The following is a 26,289-nucleotide window of genomic DNA, read 5'->3' as shown; positions in this document are numbered from 1 at the left end:
CTCATCTAAAAGCAACTATAACATATATTATGATTTACATTTTCATGGAAAACTAGTTTTTCAAAAATACAAGTACTTCAGCTTATGAGAAAAAAATTAAACTTACGTCTATTTATGCGGTTATTTATAGTTACCTAGTAATATAAAATATATTGAACTAACACGTACATTCTTCATAATGCAGCCATGCGATTTTTCGTTTATAAACATAGCATTATTTAGGACCAATATTTTTCAAAGGCTGCTTTGAGAAATCAGGTATACCCATTAGGAGAAAAACGACCCCTTTACTCAAGAAAAATTTAAGAAAATGGAAAAGACACAAAATAAACACTGACATTCATAACAAAATAATATTCAAAATTGATTAGAGTAACACCTTTTTAAGTAATCATTTAAAGTTTAAAATCACTACATTTTTTTTCAACAATTATTTTGTGTATGAAATTGTGTATCGGAAAATGCCGGGTACATGAAATAAGCTAGTCCTAAAAAACAATACAGATCTTGGGTAAAATACTCATCAAATAAAGTACTGTAAATGTGTAGTTTCACTATCTAGTTTCAGGTCTTTTCTTTTTATAGCCTCTATCGGGTTATATCCCAACTACCCGTATTTTTGTGCAGAATTTTTTTCTCTATCAGGTACACTTAAAATTATAGCATAATAATGTCAGTTTAATTTAAAAAGAGAACTGAAAAATACAAAGATATATAGGGAAAAAAGCAACTTCCGGCCCAATACTTTTTAATCAAAGAAACGAAACGGACTAGTCCAACAAACCCTATTAATTTTTTAAGACGAAGCTTTGGAGATAATTTCTAGAAATAATAATTAATCTCCATTTAGAGTTGGCACCACAAGGTCAAGATCTATATATCTAGAACTTTACTTTGCAGCCATCTTACCCAATATAACTAGATCTAGAAAGTTTTTAAATATTTAATATAATTAAGATGGCGTCGGATTCTATTGAAGTCAGGACCTCAAATACATGTGAAACTGTAAAAGAGGAAGACGATGATAATGCCTTAAACGTAACGGTAAATTATTTCATACTTAGTAGATCTAGACCTTATACTTATATTCTATAATTATATTATATTATAATTAATATAATCAATAATAAAGTTTACTAAAAAGAGAATAATTATTTTTATTTTTGACTAGAGTAGTTTATTTAATCCGAACATTACATGAATTCGGACACTCGCTGTTTTTGTGGTCATTAAATCTTTATTTTGATATTTAATTTTAATATGAAACTAGCACGCTGTATAATATGCTTGTCCATTTTCCACTGATTCTGACCCAATTTCTTTCCATTTAGCTGTCTTTTTATGTAATGAAATTTAAAAGAATTTCAAATGTCAGGTTGTTGTTTTAGTCTATAGAATATAGATGTTAACCCGGATGACTTTACCTCTTCCTATAAGTAGGGTTAAGACTATATTTTTTGATTGGCTTAGTGACTTAGTGTGAGCTAGTCTATGCTAATGAACCCAGCAATCTGTTTTTGTAGCTGATTTATTTAATTCATAAGCCAAGTTGTTTGATAATTTGATTCCATACAAAAAAAAAGTAATCTAATATCTAATAGAAGATATCTATCTAAATTATAGGTTAATACTAATAAATAATAGGTTAAATCTACTATACTATACCCTATACTGCCCTATAGGGTATTTGAATTAAATTACGATTTTCTTACCAAGATTTATTTCGGATATATATAGCCAGTTTTGGACATCAATGTTAATGATCTTGTTTTAGATCTATATATTTGTTTGTTTGTTGTTGTTTTTTTATATTATAGAGAATAAATGGGCAAATGTTTGGAGTGAGTTGGTACATTAAAGGAAGTTAAATTTTAAATGCCTAGATCTAGACCTACTAAATAGATCTAGATTTATAATTTATATAGATATAGACTATAGACTAATAGAGAGAATATCAGAGGATTCAGATATTTGAGCAAGAATGGTCATCCTAATCTGTACTGTACTACAAAGATCATCTTTATTAGAAATTTATTAAATGAATAAACAAAAAATACAAACATTCAACACACATCTAATCATGCAAACATAGAATAAGTCTAAAAGTTCATGTAGAAGTCACTATCCCAGTTGTACCTAATTTTGGTAGAATGCTGGTAGAGTAAGTGTGTTAATATTTTTTTTCTTTTCGTATTTATGCATAATTTGAAAACATCTTAATGATTTCATGTTAGGGGCAATGCTGGGGGATCTTAAAATTTAGTTTTAAATGTTAATATAGAATTAGAATCTGAGTTTATTGATGCCTAAATATAGAGACTGTCTGAAATAAATTATGGTGTCCAGAATCAAATAAGGCGGAAAGCAAATTGAGCTCTCAACATTCTACTTTTAGGACCATTTTTTTGATCAATTTCAAATTGGCTATTATTGACATATTATATATCAAATTTATTGCCCAAGAATAGAGGAATTCAAAAAAAAATAAAATCAGAAGCAGCAGACAATTATTTAACTTGAAAAATGAGATCAAACACACTTACACCTAATAATGAAAAATCCATCACTCACAGAAGATATGTCCAATTATCCATGAATTTCACAAATTCACAATATTATTAATAGAAAAATGTATCACAAAGTAAAGTATATTTATAGAACATTTGAAAAAAATATATAAACATGTGTTTTAAGACATTTATGCCTATCAATTGAGCCCCCCCCCCCCCCATACCCCACCCCCTCGGTAAAAGTTGCAAATTATACTTTATCATCATCCTGAATAACAAAATCATTATCAGTTTTGACATAATATGTATCAATTTTAATGCCCAAGAACAGAGGAATCCAAAAAAAGTAAATTCATTAACATCAGGCAAGTATTTAACATAAAAAAATGAGATCATACACACTTACCCCTAATAGTGAAAAATCCAAAATTCACAAAAGATATGTCCAATATTCCATGAATTTCACAAATTCACAATATTATTAACATAAAACTGTGTCACAAAGTAAAGTATATTTATAGAACATTTGAAAAAACAAACAAACAACTTTAAAATGTATTTATAACTAATAAATAAGTCTCCTCTTCGGCCCACCCTACCATAAAAATTCACTTTTTTTTCTTATATTTATCTTCATTTTTTTTACATAAATACAGTATAATATACTATTTATATCAATATCAATTTTAGATAAAATGTATAGATGTATTTTAGACTAGAAAAGATCTAATATTAAATGAACTATTATCAAGATATAAATAGATCTTGTTCTTGATCATTTCTAGATCTAGGCATTTGAGGTCTAGACTCTAGACCTAATAATAGGCTTAAGCTAGAAGTGCGTGGTGTTTTCTGTTTACTATCTCAAATAATCTCAATTTTTGTATCTGTTGTAAATGTTGCTGAGAAAAGAAATAAAAACATTTATATTTGGTTTATATGTGTTTGTTGTTATTTTTAACGATGTCTTTAAGTTTAAGTCATAAGATGATAAGTGGATCTATTCTTCTATAGTCTATATCTATAGAGATTTAGAATTACTATTTAGTCTTAGATCTAGACTAGTCTAGATCTATAAACCACAAACATAACAAGTATTATTATATCTAGTGTCTAGATAAAGAAAAATGTAGTATCTGCGTTATTTTGGTAGCTCTAGTCTAGATCTACTAGTACTAGACCTAGATCTAAATTACTGTCTAGATCTAGAATCTAGATCTAACAATGGAAGGGATACAGCACTCAATTTTTTACCGGTCAGCATTTTTTTTAGATCTAATCTAGCAATACCGTAATTAATTTTAATCTAAACATTTAGATTCTATATCTACAATCCAATCTTTTATCCCGATCTTGGTTTTCTTGGCATTAGTAAAAAGAATTTACAAAGGAAAAAACACTGATACACTTGTAGTCGCCGTAGAAGTTTTTCTAGATCTAGCCTCTATTAGACAGTATATAATCACTAGATCTAGACTAGGGCTAGGTCTGATATAGATTATAGATCTAGCTATTCTATAATCTAGATCTAGATTATAAAATATAAGTTAAAATTAAGATATCGATCTCCATGCGGCATCACGCTGTGTAGTGTTTAGCCTGTTTAGCACGCGTGCGTTATTGCTGATGTCCAGTTATTCGATAATCGGTTGTTCGGATGCGACAACCTAGTATTAAGTACAATAATTACCTTAATAGTTGATAATATTATAAAAAATATTGTCTTATGGATAGTTCGGACTGAGATCGCTTTAAGCGATGTTTCTTTCTCGAGGATTCAGAGCGAATGATTGAAAAAACAAGTTTTTAAAAAAGCGTAAGCCCTCCGATTTCGACGACACCACTTCCGATTGGTTTATAAAAAAACGTAATAAAACATTATTTTTTATAGTTTTTCCTCTTTTATAAGTACGAAAATATTGCAATATGATTTCTAAAATAAAATATGTGTTTCCTAATTAAAATTGGTAATATTTAAGTGTAAATAAATAAATATCGGCAAGCGTACATTCGCGACAGCCAATTTTCGTATTTGCATTGAGGCTATTTTTTTTAAATCTAGGACAAACGAACCATTCAATTCACTTTTTTTTTCCTTGAACATTTACAACAACCATTTTTAATGATAAGTAGGCAATTTTTTTCATATAACTATAAAAATAATATGTTTCTTACCTTTTCAAAGGGGATCACATAAAACCACAAGTAAAACCTGTCAGTCGTGAATAGCCTACTTGGTGAATTTCACAAGCGCACAAAATCTTAATAAAAACGAATTTCCACAAAATGTTGCTTATGAAGCTTACACAAACATAGATCTACGTATCAGATCTAAAAAATACGCTACAGGTGGCCTAAATTCAGAGATAATGAATATTGACTTTCAAAAATGCATTTTCAGTGGGAAATCTGTTTTCCGCCATAATGTAGGTCAAATATGTCTGAATTAAATGAAAACACATGGCCTCTTTGACCTTAAATATAATAACAAATATAGGTTAGGAGTATAAATACAAGTAGTCATCCTTATTCTCCTTAAACTAATGAAGATTTTTATGCTTCATTTTCTTTTCTATGTCAAACCATTGACAAATAATGCAATGTCAAAATCAAACTTAGAAATTTTGGCTTATAGGTGTCCGAACAGCATTTAAACTACTCTAGTAGTACATTCAGTTTATTTATTCCGGACATTACAATTACAAAAATTTACATGAATCCGTACAACTCGCTGTTTTTGTGGCCATTACAATGTAATTTACATCTTTATTTTGATTATATGCATACTTTTTTTACTTAAATGCATTTTAAACATTGGTCACCAATGATTGGTGAAAAAGGAGAATGAGACAAAATTTTAGAGTACTAGATCATGAGATCTAGATTTAACTAAAGCTAGATCTATCTTTCTCTGCAAATATGGCATACTTTTTTATTAATATTGAAGAAGATAGTGACCTCAACAAAAGAATACTGACCAGGACTTTCCATTATTCAAATCCAGTACTTTTATACACATTATCATAATTCATATTTTGTTGGGAAATTTCGCGCTAAAGGGTGGTAGTGCTATTGAACAAGGCATCATCACTGAGAAGTTGAAGAGGAAACTGATCCGTTGGCTATGATATTGTAATTGATATAATATTACATTCCATATATATATACACATAAAACAACATTAATCCATCAACCTAACCATCCATTATTGACTGGTTAAAAAAAACAACTAATCCACCCATCCAGTGTTGAAAGAAATAAATATTCTATTGATATTTAATAAGGTCTAACTAAAAGGCTAAAATATTATCAATCTTGATGTCCATTTTATCGTACAAATTATACATATGTTGACAGCATCATAGGTTGAAATACAAATATAATGTCATAGAATTACTAATTTCAACATCAGACTAGATTATATATTAGATGTAACTGTACGATAGGACTAGATATGTATTTAAATTCAATATTGATCTCGACTTTATCTTAAAAATATTACATATAATCATATATATATATATATATATATATATATTACATGTTTACAGCACATTAAATCGTAATCAAAATATTACTCCATAATTGCTATCTATTTAATAATTGCATCATTAGTCTATATAGTCGTAATTCTAGATCTATATATAAATGCTTTTTTTTTTTCACAATAAAAAATCCACTACATTTTTATAATCATTTTATGTAATTATTGTAATTCTAATTTAATTTAACTACTAAGAATATAATATATTCTCTTCTCCCCCTATTTAAAACTACTGCTAGATCTATTATATATATATATTCCTATTTATTTATTCATTTTTATATATTTATATAATATAAAATATACATAACATTGCTATCTCTGTATTTACAGTCAGTATTTTATATAATTTCATCATTAGTCTATAACTGTTAAAGTCCTAGATCTAGATCTATTTAAATTCTTTTTTTTTCTTTCACATTTTAACAAATCTGTACCTAGTCTATAATATATATATATATTATATCAAATACTAGATTAATACTTTTTTCCACATCTACATCCACTACTTTGTGTAATTATTTTATTAATAAGAATATAATAAATATATATATTCTCTCCTCCCCCTATTTAAAACTACTGCTAGTAATAGTCTATATTCCTATTTGTTTATTCATTCTACATAGCTATCCATATTTAGGGTCAGTATTTTATATAGAGGTGTATGTGAGTCGGCTCTATAGCTGTATTATTTCTATTAGTTTATTTTTCTCTCTTCCTATCCATGATTAGAGTCGGTATAAAAAAACCCATCTCTAGTGGTTATTCCCTCTTTTAATAATGCTTTTGGTATTGATCCAGCGCCTTGACAACGCAAAAATCTGGCCTGGGGGTGTAAATACTGATGCTAAGTGCAGATATTGCCTAATAATCTATAGATCTACCTAAACTATAATATATATATGAGTGTTTCTCCAGTACTGGTGCCAAAAAGTGTCACATTATGCTAAAAATTAAAGTTAAAGTTTTTGGTTTCATTTCAACTGTATTCACTTCTTCAACCAGTTCACTTTAAGAATTTATCAATAGAAAATGAATTGCAAGATGTAGATTTTGACAGCAGTGTCTATTCAAGGGGTACCCCCATTTGCGTCACAGGTGCATCACCGGGACACCACTTGATAATTTAACAACAACCAATTGATAAATTCATTGTATTTTAGCATAATATAACTGTCTTTATTGATATTAGTCTTTAGATACTGAAATTTATGCTTTTGCATAGAAAAAGTGGATTTGAGCTCAATTCAAAAATTGGGACACCGTAGCACCTGTGACACTACAAGTTAAAGTTTTTTTAAAAGATATTCTGTGAGAATATAGAAATTATTTTATTTTTGCACTAAAGTGATCCATTAGACTTATTATTAAGTTCACTATTCTAGTCATAAAGTACCCATTTGTAAAAATGCTGCTTTAATTTCACAAAATGTCGCAGGTGCTTCATGGGACACCATTTTTTTAAATAATGTTTATAAGTTTACATTTTTGTCTTATCTGTGCACAAGTGAATGATCATTATTATTTTTAATTATTGACAAATATATATTTTATATCTTTTGTTAGTTTTAACACACAGAAAAAGGTTTGAAAAAAAAAAAGAAAGAAAAGAAAACACATAAAACTGTACACAAATTTTATTTGACAAATTCAGAAATCAAAACATTCCACTCTCAAACTATTGCCATTGGTATCAACATCACTTCAGTAACAATCATGTCTGCATACACTAACTGTATGTCCTGCACTTCTGGATATACAAATATATTTCTTTTATTTCTGTGCCTTTTTAAAAAATTATTTCTGCGCTGATCATCCAGGACTTCTATCACAACTCCTGTTGGAAAAATTACCAGCAATGTTGAAAAGTTAATACTTCAATCTAAAACATACTTTGAACTTGTTTATTGAAATTAAAAGGTACACAGTGCAAAAAATTATACCTGGATAGAATATTTCCCCATACTTGACAATCACACAGCTATTTACAATGTACTTTTGATGAGTGAAGGAAATTGTTTGGGCCTGAAAAAACAACAACATGAGGCTGAAATACTTAATTTCTAAAATGAGTCTAAAATTATTTAGCAGGGTATATTATTAAAAAACAACTTATACAATACAGGTAACATAAGATTCAATGAAAATGTTTATATGTAAAAGCTCTTTACCTTTGAATTTGAGCATATGGGACTGACATCCAAAGAGTCTTCAAGATTTGACTGAGATTGCACTACTGAAGAAAAAGAAACAATTTCATTTAGAAATCAATTAGGTAATTTTAAAATGAATAATGTTTTTTTCTCAGATAATTGTAAAGTGCTATTTAAAAATAAATAAATACAAGTACTTACCATTTTGTTTCTGAAGTTTGAACACCTTCCAAGAGCCACATATTTCATCATGCAGGCACTGACTGCCATATGAATTTCTGCATGGATAGCAGAAACAGCTTCTATTTCTGTAAGCAATAGTGTTAGGTGTAATACCTCTCACTATGTCATTGAAAGATCCTTCTTTATTTACTGGTCGCCACTTTGATACCTTTTGCAGTGTACCATCACTCTGAACATACTCAGCCGTCATCTTTGACCACATACTATACTCCACTCTGCTAATTCATCCGTGCAATTTTTTAAAGGCTCAATACTTGTTAATTAAATCCACACCACAGTTGCTACATGATCTTTCAATGCACTGCAGCTTATGAAAACAATTGGCATTAGTTCTTGGGCATAGAGTTAAGTCAAGTGATGAAGCTGGATTTATTAATGTCAGCTCTCTGTGTCCTTTTTTGATCAGAAATTGATTAATGCCCTCTATATAAAGAAAAATCTTCAAACAGAACTCACATAAGCAAGACTGCATCTTATGTTAAGTAGCTTTTGCATGAAACGTTTTCCTGTTTGAGCACTAACAGATGATTGAGAGGGATCAGTTCTTGAGACATCCCCTCTACTGTAAAAAATGAATATTGTTTCCAAGGCATTTTGTGCAATGCAATCACTTCATTTTTTTTCTTGCAATTTGTTCTGATTTGCACTTGGACATAAAACTTCTTGACCAAAATGTTAGAAATGAGTAGCACAACCTCTGAGTTTGTTGTACTTACTAAGGATACTGCAGAGTACTTGTCTATGAGCACTAGACATGACTTTTTTTTTTGCTGGTGGAGTGTAGTTAGGTTTTGATACTTTCTTTAATGTTGTTTAGAAAGATGAGCTTTCTTCTCTCAGGTAGGCGCAGAAAGCGTATGTCATGGAGAGCTTTACTTTTTCTTGGGCAGCATATTTGTGTGAGACCATCAAAAACTGCAGCATATTTCTTGGGTGACCTAGACAATTTCATCAAAGCCCTTGAAACAGCCATTCTTTTTGCCACTGGAGTCTGGAATCCAGTACCTAGTGATTCACCAACCTCTGCTGAGATGACATTAAGTGGACTATTAGCTTGCTGTTTTCTTTCTTTGCGTTTTCTGTTTATCCAAGCTTTTTCATGTGGGCTTAACTAGGCCCTGTATGCAGCTTTTCTCAACCTTTCCTTTTCTCTCCGCTCTAAAACAGCAACACGTGTTAGAGACTCAGGCTTTGATGCTTGTAAATTTAGAGTCTTTCTTGGCTTGTAGACGCCTTGAAACTCTAACAGATACTCCATTACTGAAATCTGTAATTTATAAAAATGTATAAGTATCTAAATAAATAGATCTATTATATATAATATAGGCCTACTAATAAATTTCATAAACATATAATATATTATATATTGGTGCATTATTTAAATCTAGTCTAGTAATGCCCATAATTGCTTGATAGGGATAGACTCAATCAATAGTATAGGACTAGTACTGTTAATTATATTAACTTAAGTTATAATCATTCAGTGGTAGACTGAAAGAACTGAATACAATATAATTGAATATACTGTATAAACAATACAATGGAAATTAAGTGCAGGTTAAACCAAACTTTGTTTTAGATACTATCTACATTTTAATATAGAATAGGTCTATAATATAGATCTAGTCTCTAGATATTTTTCTAGATACTGGTCAATTTAAAGAAAAATATATTATTAAATCTAAAATTAGATTCTAAATCTAGTCATAAATGATCTAGTCTAGAGTCACTAGTCTAGATTCATAAAAGATCTAATGATTTCTAATCTAATAATATAATCTAGTTTAGATCTAAATCTAGATATTGAATTAGATCTAGACTGACTAGACTATTCTACTCTACTCTAGGTCTAGATCAAGACTCACAACTACATCAAGCTGCACTAAACTTTCAACAAACATTCAAAGACATTAACCAACCAGTCGATGACCTCTGGAATTTCATTAAAAACCATCTTAAAAGCATTATAGAAAATCATATACCAACTAAATACACATCAAACAAAATAAATAAATGCTGGTTTAATAATAGACTAAAGAAGCTTTGTAAACAGAAGGAAAACCTCTATAGAAAATTTAAAGAAACTAATGCAGAAAGAGTTTACAAAAAGTATATAAAAATTAAACACTTAACCCAAAAAGTAAGCAGACAGCTGCAGAGTGAATACATAAACAATGTAATATCTAAAGATAACAACAAAAACCTATGGTCATACATTAAGTCTAAGAAAATGGAAACAACAGGCGTAGCGCCATTAAAAGATGAACATAACATAATACATAATGATAATGAAACTAAAGCAAACATTCTAAACAAATACTTTGCATCAGCATTCTCAGCCCCAGGAGACAAAGACATATTAATTTGAACCAAGTAGACAACATAGAAGATATAGTAGTACAAGAAAATGGAATTCAAAAACTATTAGCCAACACCAAACCAAATAAAGCTTCTGGACCTGATGGTATTCCAGCTAGATTACTCAAAGAACTAAGTAATGAGCTAGCCCCAGTGTTCAAAATACTCTTTCAGGCTTCACTTAACCAGGGCAGAGTACCAAAGGACTGGAAAGAAGCTAATGTCACCCCCCTATTTAAAAAAGGAGAAAAATCTGACCCAGGAAACTACAGACCAGTATCACTTACCAGCATCACATGTAAAATCCTAGTACACATAATATGTAGCAACATCATAAACCACTTAGACAAACATAATGTCCTCACACCATACCAACATGGCTTTAGGAAATATAGATCATGTGAAACACAACTAATAGGACTAATTGATGATTTTTCAAAAGGTTTAGATAATAGTGAACAAATAGATGCTATCTTACTAGATTTTTCTAAGGCTTTTGACAAAGTTCACCAGCATAGTTTGCTTAAAAAATTAAAATATTTCGGCATTAATGGTCCACTGCATCAGTGGATTAAAGACTTTCTGATAGGGAGAGAACAAACTGTAATAATAAATGGCTCTAAATCAACACCGATAACAGTAAACTCAGGTGTACCTCAAGGTACAGTCTTGGGTCCACTACTATTTTTAATTTACATAAATGATTTACCAAATTGCATTAGTTCAGGAACAAAAGTCAGATTATTTGCAGACGATTGCATAATATATAGAACAATAAAAACAACACAAGACACAGATATTTTACAAAGAGAATTAGATGAATTACAGAAATGGGAATCAAATTGGAGCATGTCTTTCCACCCAGAAAAATGTCAGTTGTTAAGAGTAACAAAAAAACTAAAACAAATTAATTCCACTTATCTTATTCATGGCAAACCAGTATCACAGACTAAAAACGCAAAATACCTAGGTGTTATAATAAATGAAAAACTATCATGGAATCCACATATTGATGAAACTACAAAAAAATCAAACAAAGCATTAGGATTTATTAAAAGAAATTTCTATAAATCAAATAAGAACATAAAACTAAAATGTTACTTAACCTTGGTTAGGCCAATAATAGAATATGCATCCTCCGTTTGGGACCCCTCAACTCAAGAAAACATTAAGAAACTGGAACAGACACAAAATAGAGCAGTGAGATTCAAACGAATATTCACATTTGACTAGAGTAACACCTTTAGTAAAATCACTAAATTTAGAAAGCCTTCAGGACAGAAGGCTCAAAAGTAAAGTAGCAATCATACATAAAACACTGAACCATAATCTTCAAATACAAAAACAAAATTTAATAAAATACTCTGAAAGACACAAAGATAAAGGCACATTCCTCGTCCCATATGCTAGGACAAATTTGTACAAATACTCCTTCTTCCCTAGTGCTATTAGAGCATGGAATGGGTTGCCTGAGCTAGCCAGGAAAACCAGTGACTTGGCAGAATTTAAGTCATTGGTTAATATGCATGACTAAATGCATGACGCGTAGGACGTAATCATCTTCTTTTTTGAAGTAACGTCTGTATTATATAAGATAAGATAAGATAAGACTCAAGAGTAAATCTAGCTATAATATAATGAATTACATAATTAGATCTAGGTCTAGATCTAGAGTAAATCTAGATAATGAATTACATAATTAGATCTAGATCTAGAGTAAATCTAGATTTAGGTCTAGAGGTCTAATCAGTCTAGATTTCTAGATCTAGAGTTAAGCTCTTTAAAGTTTTAAAGACAAGTGTCCGAGATGCGCCTCAAACGAAAGATCTAATAGTTCTAAATCTTATTTACAGTAATAAGTAAATTTTAATTATTTAATATTTCTTAAACAGTACCGCTTTATTTCTTTTAGATGTAGCTAATATTATCTGACACTGTAAAATCTTTAACAAACTATCACTAAAATCTATTTGGACTTAACAGACGCAAACTAGGACACCATTTGTAAACAAACGGAGTAGTGTCCACTGAAACGCCCCAAACGATGTAAAGTAAAATTACAAAAAATATGAAATGAAAGATGTCAAAAAATGTTCATTTAAAATGATTAATTATGAAAATAGTTTATTACATATATTAAAATCATTTAATCTTAATTAAAACTTCCATGAATACAGAAAACGTAACAAATCCTGAACTCGCATTAGACGCTACATGTGACGCCATAATTTATGCATGGAAAACACCGCCACGGGGTCCCATGGAGCGCCTCAACGCCTAATCCAATTTACTTCTCAAAATAAAAACAAATTAATTATTTTAAATCCCTACACACGTCTACTATTACATCAACATAATTGTTTTAGAAATATAAACTTTTTGTTTAGTAACAGGCTTTAAAATTGATTAACTTTACGATTTAAGACTAAATTGTGTTCAAGACGCTTCACGTGACGTCATGATTGAATGGTTAAATTTAGTAACCTCGTAATAAAAAAAGCACTTCGATTTGGATATTGCAATCAAACTTATTTGTAATAAGCTTAAATTTCAGTAGAATAATGAAATATCTACGTACCTGATGGGTTGTTGATTCACAAAAGATCACAAAAAACAGATTAAATGAGGTTTTTGTGCAAGATTGCCGGCGATTGATCGTGTCGACGATTGAGGCGCATCAATGGTTAATTGTGGGACACTCTATTGTTTACGTACTCCTGTTAATTACTACGCTAGTATTTCCAGCGGAAACGGCACTTCTTTTGTTCTACACAATACCTGTGATGCTCAAAAGAACTCTCATTCATAAAAAGTAGTGTCGTGGGAAAAATAATCCCATTCTTAACACACGCAGCACAGGCGCTTCATCTGGGACACCTTGATCTATTTTAAGCTCGTTATGCATGTTTAGAAAGCTTTTAACAAAAAAAATACTTTAAAAGAAATCTTTAATGCTTGTTGTAACAGAAATGCAATGTTGAGCATATTATTTATTTCTTGTTTACAATTCATAGAGGATTGTAATTCCGTATAAAGTGGGACACATCGCGATGCGCCTCAAACGCCTTTTTGTGGCAGTGTTTAATCAATATTTTGATAACCTTGAGAAAAACTAAATAATGACATTGAAATATGAGGATCTTGTTAACATATTCCAACAAAGATGGAAGTTTTATGCCCCTTGGTTTTAGTACGATATTAATTCAATCATACCATGGTGTTCCGTGTTACATCAAAAGCCGCCATTTTGGGTAGTAATTTCACACATTTTTTACAATTTCAATATTTCCCTAGCACCTTATGAGCTCAAAATATCAAAATTTATAGATTAACCATTTCTTAATGCAATGTAATGCAAATTGTCACATTTGAATAACAATCTTATGAAATACGGACTTTTTAGTGAACCAACACCTAGTTGTAACCAGTACTGGAGAAACACTCATATATATAGATCTAGTTAAGATAGAGGGGAATCTACTCAAGTCTACTGATCTACTAGAATAAAGCTGCCATATCAAACACCCCTGTTGTATACAGTATTGAACATATCACTGTATTTTTATTAATGTCTTTATTTTAATGGTTAGTACAGAATTTCTATTTTTAGCATCATTTTTCTACTAGACTACACTGGTATGAAAGCGTGCTATTTTGACCAAATACACATGAATGGGAGTGCTTCCGATACTAAGGCTACTGTGTAGCCCCATGGTGCATTACAAGCTTGACCTATATATTTGGATTCAGGAGTGAAATGAAAACATGTATATTACACTTCCTTTGCTTTCCATTAAACTTATTCAGAGTTAGAAGTGATGTTCTATACAGTTTGTCAGTTTATAAAATGCTACAATATTTATCAAATTATACTTATGTATTTTTATGCAATGTTTTCTTTAATGTTCAAAGCAAAAATAAACATAATCAGTAAATTTTTTGTAACTAAGAGACAACAAAACATACAAGCAAGTTATAAATATATATATGCTTATTAAACATTATTTTGACAAAAAAACTTTTTTTTTTTATTGGTACAAATTAACAAAAATTATTTTGCAGATTTACTTCCCTTCTCTCCTCCCCCCCCCCCTCCCCCCCAATAATTTATATATATTAAATTTTGAACTATCATTGTAACATGTGTATGGCAATTAGTCTTTTCTTTTCTTTTGCACATGGTAGTTCACCTCTTGCTTGACCAGAAAACAACTGAAATAAAAGAATTAGAAGATGATTAAAACATTTTTAAAATGCATTTTGTCTTTCATGGTTTACAAGGTGTTCGATATCATAGTCAAGGAAAAAAAAATGGCTAAGTTTACATTTTGTCATACCTACCCCACCCCTCTTTGACATTAGATTTGTTATAACTATGCATGTTGAAACTTTGCAGCGTGTAGGACGTAATCATCTTCTTTTTTGAAGTAACATCTATATTATTTAAGTTCTAATTTTATGGATGAAGGGTTTATAGTTTATAGATGGTTTCATTTTTTTCTAGGTCTAGCCATTACTGAGCTGCGAAAATTCAAATGTGAAAAAACCTCTGCGATTTGGCTTAACTTGTTTGATATGGCAGCTTTACTCTAAATCTAAAATTATAATATAAATAGATTAAATACTCAATATCTAAATCTAGACTCTAGTACTATTTTAGATCTAGACTCTATAGACTCTACTCTCTAGTCACACTCTAGTAACTCTCTAACTGTAGCTACTGCTAGTGACTCTCTTGTCTAGTAAAATGTAGAGTCTAGATCTAGGAACTAGAGTATTATATATATTTTATAGCATATAGATCTCTCTCTCTCTTAAATATATTAAAGTTAAAGCTCTTCTTCTGAGCTTTCCAATGAGGTGTATAGAATGTTATTAATTATGGGTCCAATAGATTAAAAAGTACATTCAATTTTGACACATTTTCAATGAAGTATTTGAAGCAATGGAAACCATGGCATGAGATTTTCTGAAAAGTTAAAAAAACAAGTGTGTACCATTTTGCTTATTTTTATCACTTTGCTATCCATATTAGCATATATCAAAATTGAGCTTAGGATAATGTGCTTACAATAAAACTAAAAGTATTTTATTTTAGTCAAATATTACACGCCGCCTGCGGGTTTTAGTTGGGTTATTACTGATAAAGTGGATTGGATTTAGACCTATATTAAACATGGTTTCCTTCCTTTTATTTTGCAACAAAAATAAAAGAAGAGAATGACAATAGGTGTATACCATTTAGCGCACATATTCATGTGATGAAATTTAAATATTGTTAAAAAAGTTTTGCTCTTTAATGGAGGTAAATTTAGGTTTTGGGTGGACATTAAACATACACTACGGTCTCTGCCATGATCCATTAAACATTTATGACAATTTTTATCAAGATTAGTCTTAGCGGTTTTGATTTCTCTCCGGGACATACCTACATATATACATACATATATGCCTTACTTTCTGCTTTATATTATATTAGATACATTTTTTTATAGATTCATATTTTATTTTTAACCAACTCAATATGCGGTTACTATTTATTTGTTTGTAATAAAATGTTCATATCTTTCTATTTTTATAAAATGTTGATAAATCCAATTATTTGCCAATCTGAAGTTTTATTTTAAGGAACAGATTTTTCAAACAAAACGAGGCATGTTGCATTTGATTCTTGCAGTGACATTTTTCATTACTTGTTTTAATTCTTTTGGAAGTGTCTTCATTACTAATATTTGTCAAAGAATCATGTACAGTGAATTCCATTGACATTTGGAGACTCTTTCTATACCAAACCAAATGTTGAAATCGAGACGAACAATTTAGCAAACTTGGAGCACCATCTGTGGCAGACCCCACTAATATTTTTCCAAGAGATTTTATACTTTCCAAAAATGAAACCACTTTCTCTTATACATCACATGCTGTGTTGTAATCATTTCAATGCATTTGCAAAAGAGAAACTCGTCTTTAAAATTACCATCATTTAATTAGCAAATCCTATATCTAAAATACTAGCTATCATTATCGGCATATTTGCTATCAAATAGTTATTTTGACTTCATGGATTCCACTTATAGAATGATGACTTAAGAAGTGACGCATTCCATCTTTAACTATGGAAGTAAAACCGTATCCTAAAAAAAAAAGGTTATTATAATTTCTTTTTCTTGCGTTATTTTGTTTGAGATCCATTTAATATGGTGTATTATCTATATTATAAAGAACAAAGTATGTTATGTATGTATGTCTGCCAAATGCAAGATACCTGGCTAATAAGAAAGTGGAAACAATACAGGAATTTGCTGACAAGCATAACATGAAGAACTTCTTCCATGCCATAAACGAAGTCTATGGACCTTTAAAGTCAGGCTCATCCTCTCTACTAAATGCTGAGCTGATGGGACAATCCTATTGACAGATAAGGAAGAAATCCTAAAACGCTGGGCCAAGCACTTCGAAAAGGTTCTCAATACACCTTCCATTATAAATGAAGCAGCCATAGACAGGTTACAGCAAGTACCAATAAATGAAAAAAATGGATGACTGATCTTGCCATTCAACAGCTCGCAAGCGGAAAATCCCCAGGAGCTGACTCCATTCCCGCAGAGGTCTACAAAAAAGGTGGATTAGCCCTGATTGAAAGACTTCATGGCTGTTCTTAATTATGTGGGAACATAAATCCAAATTCAATTCAGTAGATCAGTATAATACCCAAAACTAAGATCCGCAGAAAAATATCTTGGGCACGACATGGCCTTAGGCCTAAAATGTGCCAAAAATTCAAAACGTTAATTTAAAATATCTTTTATATTATTTAATTTTTGCAAAAATAATTTTGTATTGCAGGATAAAAAACAAGTTGAACAAAGAGAAGAAGAAAAGTTAAAAATGAAGTATCCTAATTTGGCTAAAGGAGGTGGTGGATCAGCACTTTTAAATAAAAGACTTCAAAAGGGAGGAGTATGCATCTTTTTTCATTATTTTTTAAAAATCATTTAATGAATTGATTATTTATATATATATCCTATACTCTTCTTGTATGTATTTATATATATTTGTATATATATATATATTGTATATTTATAAATTTTGTTTTGAAAACTTCTTTAAAATGTCAAGGTATATTAAAGAGAAAAAAAATTGTCAACTCATTGGCCACAAGGGGAAAACTTGAGGTCGACTGTTATATTGCTTTGAACATGTTTCATTTAGGAAAAATTAATTTTGGCTAGAATGTTTATGAATGAAAATTTTCCGTGACATCCAGGAAGAAAAGAACTTGACAGCACTAGGCTTACAGCAGTACACTAAAACATTTCTTTGCAAACAAGGACAAGTTTTAAATAATTCATTTGGCCTAATTAAACATTTGCGCACCACCTTATTGTACATTGATTAATTATGGAACTATGGAAGGAGAATAAAGAAATTTAATTTGCAGATGCATGATTAGTTATTGCGTTATATAAAATGTTGAGCCTTGCCTGTAGTTTTTATTTAGTTTTTGTTTTGCTGGTGAATTATTACAATACTTGCTCACACTGAACATGATACTTAGCTTGCAGTCAATGAATTTGCATATGCTGATGCCTCTTTTGGTTTAACTATAAATCTCGGTCAACCCCGGCATGAGCTTCTTAGAGTCTGACAGTCATGTAGGAGTATCGTATGTCCATGATGGAGAACGTATCCCGTATGGGGGACAAACATATGCCAAAGGCAATCTTTTTTAGTTAGCTGGAACGCTTCTTTAAAATATGAAAGCAATGTTTTTAAGTCTCTTTGGAAATAAAGTGAATGTAGCCATTTGTGACACTGCGAAGACATTATTCCAGCCAATAATTCGGCAACATAAACAATTGACAAGAGGTGCTTTTTTTGTAGACTGTATCTTATCTTATGAAATACAAATGTTACTTCAAAAAAGAAGATGAATATGTTCTATATGGGACTTAAGAGACATTCTTTACTAATCGCCATATACATTGACATTTAGAACTAAAAGAACACGAAAGGAAATTTTCAAATAGGGAGTCTTTACCAAGAGACATTCTTTTCTAATCGCCATATACATTGACATTTAGAACTAAGAGAACACGAAAGGAAATTTTCAAATAGGGAGTCTTTACCAAGAGACATTCTTTACTAATCGCCATATACATTGACATTTAGAACTAAAATAACACGAAAGGAAATTTTCAAATAGGGAGTCTTTACCAAGAGACATTCTTTTCTAATCGCCATATACATTGACATTTAGAACTAAAAGAACACGAAAGGAAATTTTCAAATAGGGAGTCTTTACCCGATCCAAAATAAATAAATATATTTCCTCAACAAATTATTCAAATAAGGAAGGCTCGATCACCTGGTTATATATATATATATATATATATATATATATATATATATATATATATATATATATATATATATATATATATATATATTATATGAGGCTTGTCATTGTGTCCGAAGATTAACGAAGAATGCAGTATTTCCTGTGACTGTGCATTCCCAGCTGTGACCTACATATTTTGCCACATCTAGCATAACCATTGCTGGCTGGTGGTTGATTAAGTTGGGGTTTTTTTTGCCGTCTTCGTGGATTTTCCTTTTTTAGTGGCCCCGAAAGGGGAAAAGACGCTATTAGTTTTTTGCGAAATGTCTGTTCGCCTGTCAGTCCGTCCCGTTTAGATCTCGTAAACTAGAAAAGATATTGAAAATCCGACCTCTCAATATTTTAGACCATTCAAAGTTCTGATGCAATGGCTACTTTTTTTTTTCTGAAAGCGAAAAATCTAATTTTTAAAATTAGTTATGCAAGCAGTTTTTCAAAAAAAAAAACTAATTAGTATACATTATAAGTTAGACCTAAATTAAAACGAATAGTTATCTTGTAAACTTCATTTTCATGAACTTTTTCTTTATTGCGATTTTTTTTTTTTTTTTTTTTTTTTGAGCATTTGAATAAGAGATTGGACCTTATCAAAACAATTACATCAATTATAAGACTTCAGTTAGGCCAGGAGAGGCGCAGTAGCTGATCGGTAAAGCGCTTGGCTTCTGAACCGGGGTCCCCGGGTTTGAATCCTGGTGAAGACTGGGATTTTCAACTTCGGAATCCTTAGGCGCCTCTGAGTCCACCCAGCTCCAATGGGTACCTGATATTAGTTGGGGAAAAATAAAGGCGGTTGGTTGTTGAGCTGGCTACATGACACCCTCTTTAACCGTAGGCCACAAAAACAGATGAACTTTACTTCATCTGCCCTATAGACCACAAGGTCTGAAAGGGGAACTAGTTAGGCCAGGTTCACATCTAACTTTGCATTCACTTGCACCTATCCTTTGATCTGCTGTACCGTTGGGGCACTACACAAGATCTGTCAACCTTCTTTCTCCATTTTTATCTCTCATTTGTCTATGATATAATTTCATTTGGATGTTCTTTCTGGGTGGACCACTTCGGGGGCCGATTTTGAGTTTGTGTTTCCACACAAACTGTCTTTGTAATCTTGTTCTCAAATGTGTATCTTGCGGCCTTTGTAAATGACATCCAGCTGTCTCATTCTGAAACTGCATGCAACCAGGTGCTTTCTTCTATGTCAATTAAAGCAGGTTGGCGCCTAAGCTGGTCAAGAAAGACTGCTTTTGGCAGTCCCCCATACGAGATACATACCCTGTCCAGCATAACTGTCAGACCATAAGAAGTCCCTCTATGCTGTCCATGCTGGCGTTCGCAAGGACATTGCAGTTTGTATTGCCGTCTTGCCACTGTATGTCCATGATGGAGCACAAGCATCTTTGTTGAAAGTGTTCCAGTAATATTAGTTGCTTTCTGTATAATACCTATGTCTCAGATTCATATAAATAGAGGGGTCGAGTGAACCACTGCTTGATAGACATTGATTATTTAGACATGCGAGCGATTTATTCCTACAAACTTTCACCTGTTGTCCAAAAGCACTAGTGGCCCTGGCCAGACGTTTATTAAGTTCCCTTGAAAGGGTGCGTCATTTGATACTTTGTTTCCTAGATTATATGTATACAATCCTTATTATATACACGTACAACTATATATTAATACATGTTGATATGTGAGCTTTGCTATGTTTAAAAGTTGTCAAAATGCAAGACATATGCAGAGTTGCCTACAAGTACACATCTTGCGTATTTTGTTCGCAAATGGACACGAAAATATGCGAGTACGGTTTATCACCTGAAAATACGTATTTCTCCTTCTAAAGCAAAAAAATAAATAAATAGATTTTAAAAAAAGGTTACAAAGACAGTTTGTGTGGAGACACAAACTCAAAATCGGCCCCCGAAGTGATCCACCCAGGCAGGTAAAAAAAGGCAGGTTTCAATATTTTCATCTGAATGAAATTCTATCAAAGACAAATGACAGAGAAGAATGGAGAAAGAAGGTTGATGGATCTTGTGTGGTGCCCCAGCGGTCCACAAACCAAAGGATAGGTGAATGTGAAGTTAGATGTGAACCTGGCCTAACTAATGTTTTATAATGAATATATAATTGCTCTAATTGTTTTGTAAAGGGACAATCTCTTATTCCTCAAGAAAAAAAAACATTTCGTAAAAAAAAAATTCCTTTAGTTCAGTGTTCTACTGTTTGTACATTGCATTTCACACGAAAATATGAAAAACTACTTATTAATTGTTGTTTTAAATTATGTCTAACTTGTATGCATACTAAATAGATTTTTTCTCTTAAGAAATAAAGTAAACATTTTTGTGTGTAAATGTAGTAGTTAGTATAACAGAACTTACTTAACTTAGCAATATAAATGTAAAAAAAAATAATTTTTTGAATAAAAATCTAAAACCATTTGCATAAATGTGTTAAAAATATGGAAAATAGTCATCTCCCCTACTAAGGAGCCTCCCATGTTTGTTACTAGTAATAGTGAATAGTCGTAAAAGTGGTGTGTTTTTTTTTAATGAGAAAACTGCTCGCATAAGTGATTTTCGGTTTCAGAAAAGAAAAAAGTAGCCGTTGCATCAGAACTTTGAATGCTCTAAAATATTATTATGTCGGATTTTTACTATCTTTTCAGACAGACATTCCACACAAAACTAATAGCGTCTTTTCCTCTTTCGGGGGCCGCTTAATCACAAATATATATATATATAATAATAACGCTTGTCTTCGAGTCCGAAGATTAGTGAGGAATGCGGTATTTCCCGTGGCTGTGCACCCCCAGCTGTGACCTACATATTTTGCCACATCCAGGGCAAGCATAACCATTGTCCGCATGTGGTCGATTAAATTTTCTTTTCGTCGTCTGCTTTTGTCCTCAGCAGCGGATTTTCTTTTGTTGGGCTAAAATGTGTATCCCGCGGCCTTTGTGAGTGTCCTCCAGCTGCCTCGTTCTGAGGCCGCATGCAACCAGGTGCTCTCTTCTATGTCAGCCGAGGAAAGTTGACGCCTAAGCTGGTCTTTGAAGCATTTCCGTAGGGCGCCTCTGTTACGTCGACCACCTTTTAGCTCACCAAAAAAGACTGCCTTTGGCATGCGTTCGTCTCCCTTACTGGATACGTGCCCTTCCCAGGGTAACTGTCAGACCATAAGAAGTCCCTCTATACCGTCCATACCAGCGTTTGCAAGGACATGGCTGTTTGTAGTGCGTTCTTGCCACCGTGTGCCCATGATGGAGCACAAGCATCTTTGGTGAAAGCGCTCAAGAAGTCTTAGTTGTTTTCTGCATAGTGTCCATGTCTCAGAGCCATATAGAAGGGTTGAGAGAACCACCGCCTGGTAGACATAGATTTTTGTAGGTAGGCGGAGCGATTTGTTCCACCATACTCTCACCTGAAGGCATCTATATATATAGATCAGTGCATCAATGCCTGGAAATGGACTATTTTTATTAGATCTACCAAGAGATAGTATCGCTTTTTTTTTTCCGCGAGCGCTGATGTGCGAAGATTTAAACATTTACAGATTAACAGATATGTATATATATATATATAAACTATTTCAACTGTAGTGAAGCATGTGTATCAGGTATTTAGTTGGATTGGAGAAACTTTAAGTAATGACTGTCTTCGCACACACTTTATAAAAATTTCAGGGAATGTGCACCAACTGGTTGAGAACTGCTGTCTAACCTAATAACCTGGTAAACACCAAATAATTTTACTTTAATAAAATGTCAATCTAAATTGGAGAAATAATATAGTCATTTGTGCACATATAGAATTGCATAAAACTAGTCTAGTGAGTTGATTAAATGGGTGTAACATCTATTGGCCTATCTAAAAATAATACCTAATAGTATTATATTACTTCTAATTAGTGTGGTAGAGAATTTTTTTAATTAATAGATGGAATGAGGTATATCAGGACATGAACCCCAAACTTCCAATTGGTAATGTAAATGCATATTCTATTTTACCAACAATTCAGCCCCCCCCCCCCCTTTTTTTTTTTTAGGGCCATTAATTGTAGTCTTTAGCGTCCTTGAAATAAAATGCATATGAAAATATATGATCTTTGAAAATGTTGTATACACACATTTTACTCTCTCACTTGTTTTTATTAAATAAAAAAGAAAAAAAAGCTCTGCTATTAATAGAAAAAAAAAGGTGAGAACACTTTTTTTTTTGTATAGAGGTTAGTTTAATTAAAAATACTCATAACAAAGGCAAAGCAGTATAAAGCTTTCATTAAAAAATATTTCACTAAATATTGCTGCATGTTTTTTTTTTTTACAAAGCTTATATCAACTCTCTCTGTGTCTGTTAGTCTGGTAAAAAGTTTGTATATGTTATTTCTCTGACACCCAATCTCGGATCTAGCTAAAATTGTACACAATTATATCTTTTTGCCTGACAACTCAGAAATCAATTTTAAAAAATTTACCAATTAGTTACTTAACTTGGTAATTAATTATTTTGTTTGGTATCCCAAACAAGGGAAAAAAATTGCACTTGATTATAGTGGTTATATTAGCTGAATAGGTTGCCTCTCTAAATTGAAACAAACAATACATAAATTTACAATCTTCTCTAATCATAAGTACCTCACTAGCAGAGTGGTTATCATGTCGGCCTGAGGAGGTGTGAGTCACAAGTTCAAATTAGGTCATTTCCCTTTTTTTTTTTTTAAATGCTTTTAAAAACCAATTATGATCAAATCCGCCCAGATAGTCCAGATAAGCAAGTGATAGGATCATAGCGTATTGAGAAAGCTAAAAGCTAGAAATAGCACTAAACAAAAAACAATAGGTAAAAATATTATTTATTGCACAGATTTATTGTTGTTGGTCTAGATCTGTTACAAATTTAATGACATGACTGATCCAAACAAATTGATACAACTACACTTTTTATAAGCTTTGTTTGTTTTTTTTAAGTATTTTTTGTTTTTCTTATTGAAATATTCTCTTTTCAAATTTGGTTATTATTCTAAGAAACAAAATTAGGAAAAAGGACATGGAAACATGATTTTTTTTTGAACATGTTTCATTATCTTCAGGAAAATCAATCCTTGTGTGGAGTTAATAAGTGTACCATACATAAATGGTGAATGGTGTTTAATTAGTATTGTAAAAAAGGACTAAAGACTAATATTGTGAGTCATTTACTAAGGGCTATAACAATATGTATCACTAGCAGTAACAGGTTATAGTGTTTATATATAAGAAAAAACACACAAACTAAAACATTTTTTTTTTTTTCTTTCAGCAAAAGTATTTTGATTCTGGTGATTATGCTATGGCTAAAGCAAAGCTTAGTGCTAAATCTAAGCCTCCTCCTCCACCGGAGAAAATAATCAAGGCAGAAGCTGTTGGTGAGACAATACCAACTCCAGAAAATATTCAGGCTAGAAAACCATCACTTGTAACAAGTAAATTGGCCACCGGCGAGTTAATATGATGTGTTAGTTAATGAGTTCTTGCAAACAAAAATATTTTTCTAAGGAAGACAACAGTGGAGATCTTTTCTTGAGGAAGATAATGTGAATTAAGTGGAAATAATGTTTTGCTTTTATTAAAAGTTGTGTTGTGTTTTGTGGTGTAGAAAACCAAAGTACCGGTAATAAAAAAACACATAATTTTTCACTTGGTGTTAAGGTCTAAACACTTACACATTGAAGTTTCTGACTGAGAATTGAAACACATTTTCTTTCTTTGAACTTAATGTTACTATTGAAGTCACTAGCTGATAACAAAATATAATATGAAAAAAAATATTTTTTCCTGATTGTGTTTATTCATCACATAGAATAGACCTTAGTGTGTTCAGTTATTTGGAAATGTCTTTCATGGGTAGTTTTCAATATATTATTTTTATACAGTTTTCAGGAATATACATTTGAAATTCTTATTGAGAATAACCATGAAAGCTCTTTCAACTCATTGGAAAAAAATGTACCAAAAAATTTAAAATATTTTTGTTTTTTTAAATTCTTGACTATATTTTAATTGGCAACTATTCCATAATCTTGTAAGATGTTTGATTTTGGAAAATGCAGAAGAAATGCATTCACTTCTTCACTTTTGATATGTTTTTCATGTTCAGTTAATCTTTGTAAAAATGCATTTTAAGATCCAAGACAAATTTAGCACACAGGGCCAAAATGTTAAATTTTCTAAATTTTCTTTTCCCTGGAATTATTTTACGTAACTTGTGCAACCGATTCATAATTTTTAAAACTCAATCCTATAATTCTAACATGGTTAATCAAGACAATTTCCATATAGATCTGATTTGGCAGTATTACTTATGATGTCGAATAAATTAATCTGGTTGCTCATTTGACATGTATTTATATAAAAGGAAAATTACTTATTGTAGTTAGCATTTTTATTCCACTTCTCTAAGACGCCCTACAAATAAAATATTAGATCTATATATATTTTAATTAAAGTAATTATAAACAGGTCCAAGAACATATTGAAAAAAAAAACAACTAAAAAATGATGTCACTTTCTTTTCTCCTGGGTGGGTGGGGGGGGGGGGGGACTGCTTGATATGATGATCCTTCTATTATAATAATTTTATTTTTTTTTAATAATTTTTCTGTTACAGATCAACAAAATAGATGTTTTCTTCTCTATGACCATCATTTGGTTTGTTTTGTTTTTAATTATTTTAACGATGACTGTATGGTCCTACACGTAAAGCAGTTAAAAATGGAATGCCCCACCGGTATTTCACATTTTAGATTACCGGGTACCGACTAGTTTAATATTTCACTGCCTTAAAAAAGTTTCCATCTGTCACTACGAGAAGGTGCTGCTTAGTACATGCTGTGGAAAGGCTAGATCTGTGTACATTACCCTTTTTCACAGTATTTATATTTTATATGAATTTGTAGGTTAAACTGGTTTCATACTTTATTTTCGTGGCAAAATTAAAAAAAAATGTCACCGGAACATTTGCCATGTTTGACCTATATCTAAATCCAATCCACTAGATCAGTTATACCCAAACTAAGGCCCGCGGGTCATATCCA

General features: G+C 31.3%; 2 protein-coding genes across 3 annotated transcripts; one reads left to right on the top strand and one right to left on the bottom strand.

Moving 5' to 3' along the window:
* Positions 1-740: 740 nt before the first annotated feature.
* LOC106064552 (cAMP-regulated phosphoprotein 19-like) lies at positions 741-25,899 on the top strand. The gene is made up of 3 exons (XM_056040971.1): positions 741-1,044; positions 17,655-17,768; positions 24,516-25,899. The coding sequence occupies exons 1-3, from the start codon at positions 958-960 to the stop codon at positions 24,705-24,707; spliced, it is 393 nt and encodes a 130-aa protein (XP_055896946.1). The 5' UTR covers positions 741-957; the 3' UTR covers positions 24,708-25,899.
* On the bottom strand, positions 7,677-13,476 carry LOC129928140 (uncharacterized). Of its 2 annotated transcripts, none has more exons than XM_056040964.1 (5): positions 13,387-13,476; positions 8,409-9,717; positions 8,226-8,290; positions 7,998-8,079; positions 7,677-7,891 (listed from the first exon to the last, which is right to left on the bottom strand). In XM_056040964.1, exons 2-5 carry the CDS (start codon positions 8,650-8,652, stop codon positions 7,728-7,730), a joined length of 555 nt encoding a protein of 184 aa, XP_055896939.1. In that variant the 5' UTR covers positions 8,653-9,717; positions 13,387-13,476; the 3' UTR covers positions 7,677-7,727. The 2 variants fall into 2 exon arrangements, with proteins under 2 accessions (XP_055896939.1, XP_055896929.1); XM_056040954.1 differs by having other exon boundaries at positions 12,940-13,468.
* Positions 25,900-26,289: the final 390 nt, after the last annotated feature.

This window comes from Biomphalaria glabrata, chromosome 1, assembly GCF_947242115.1.
Source record: "Biomphalaria glabrata chromosome 1, xgBioGlab47.1, whole genome shotgun sequence".
In the NCBI taxonomy this organism is placed as follows: domain Eukaryota; kingdom Metazoa; phylum Mollusca; class Gastropoda; family Planorbidae; genus Biomphalaria; species Biomphalaria glabrata.
The sequence above is the reverse complement of the archived record's forward strand: the minus strand, read 5'-3'. Positions and strand labels throughout refer to the sequence as shown.

Coding starts and splice junctions, on each gene's coding strand:
- LOC106064552 (XM_056040971.1), top strand. CDS start 958: ATGGCGTCGGATTCTATTGAAGTCAGGACCTCAAATACATGTGAAACT. Junction 1,045..17,654: donor ATAATGCCTTAAACGTAACG/GTAAATTATTTC, acceptor TTTGTATTGCAG/GATAAAAAACAAGTTGAACA. Junction 17,769..24,515: donor AAAGACTTCAAAAGGGAGGA/GTATGCATCTTT, acceptor TTTTTCTTTCAG/CAAAAGTATTTTGATTCTGG.
- LOC129928140 (XM_056040964.1), bottom strand. CDS start 8,652: ATGTGGTCAAAGATGACGGCTGAGTATGTTCAGAGTGATGGTACACTG. Junction 8,080..8,225: donor CCATATGCTCAAATTCAAAG/GTAAAGAGCTTT, acceptor TTGTTTTTTCAG/GCCCAAACAATTTCCTTCAC. Junction 7,892..7,997: donor TGGGGAAATATTCTATCCAG/GTATAATTTTTT, acceptor TTTTTCCAACAG/GAGTTGTGATAGAAGTCCTG.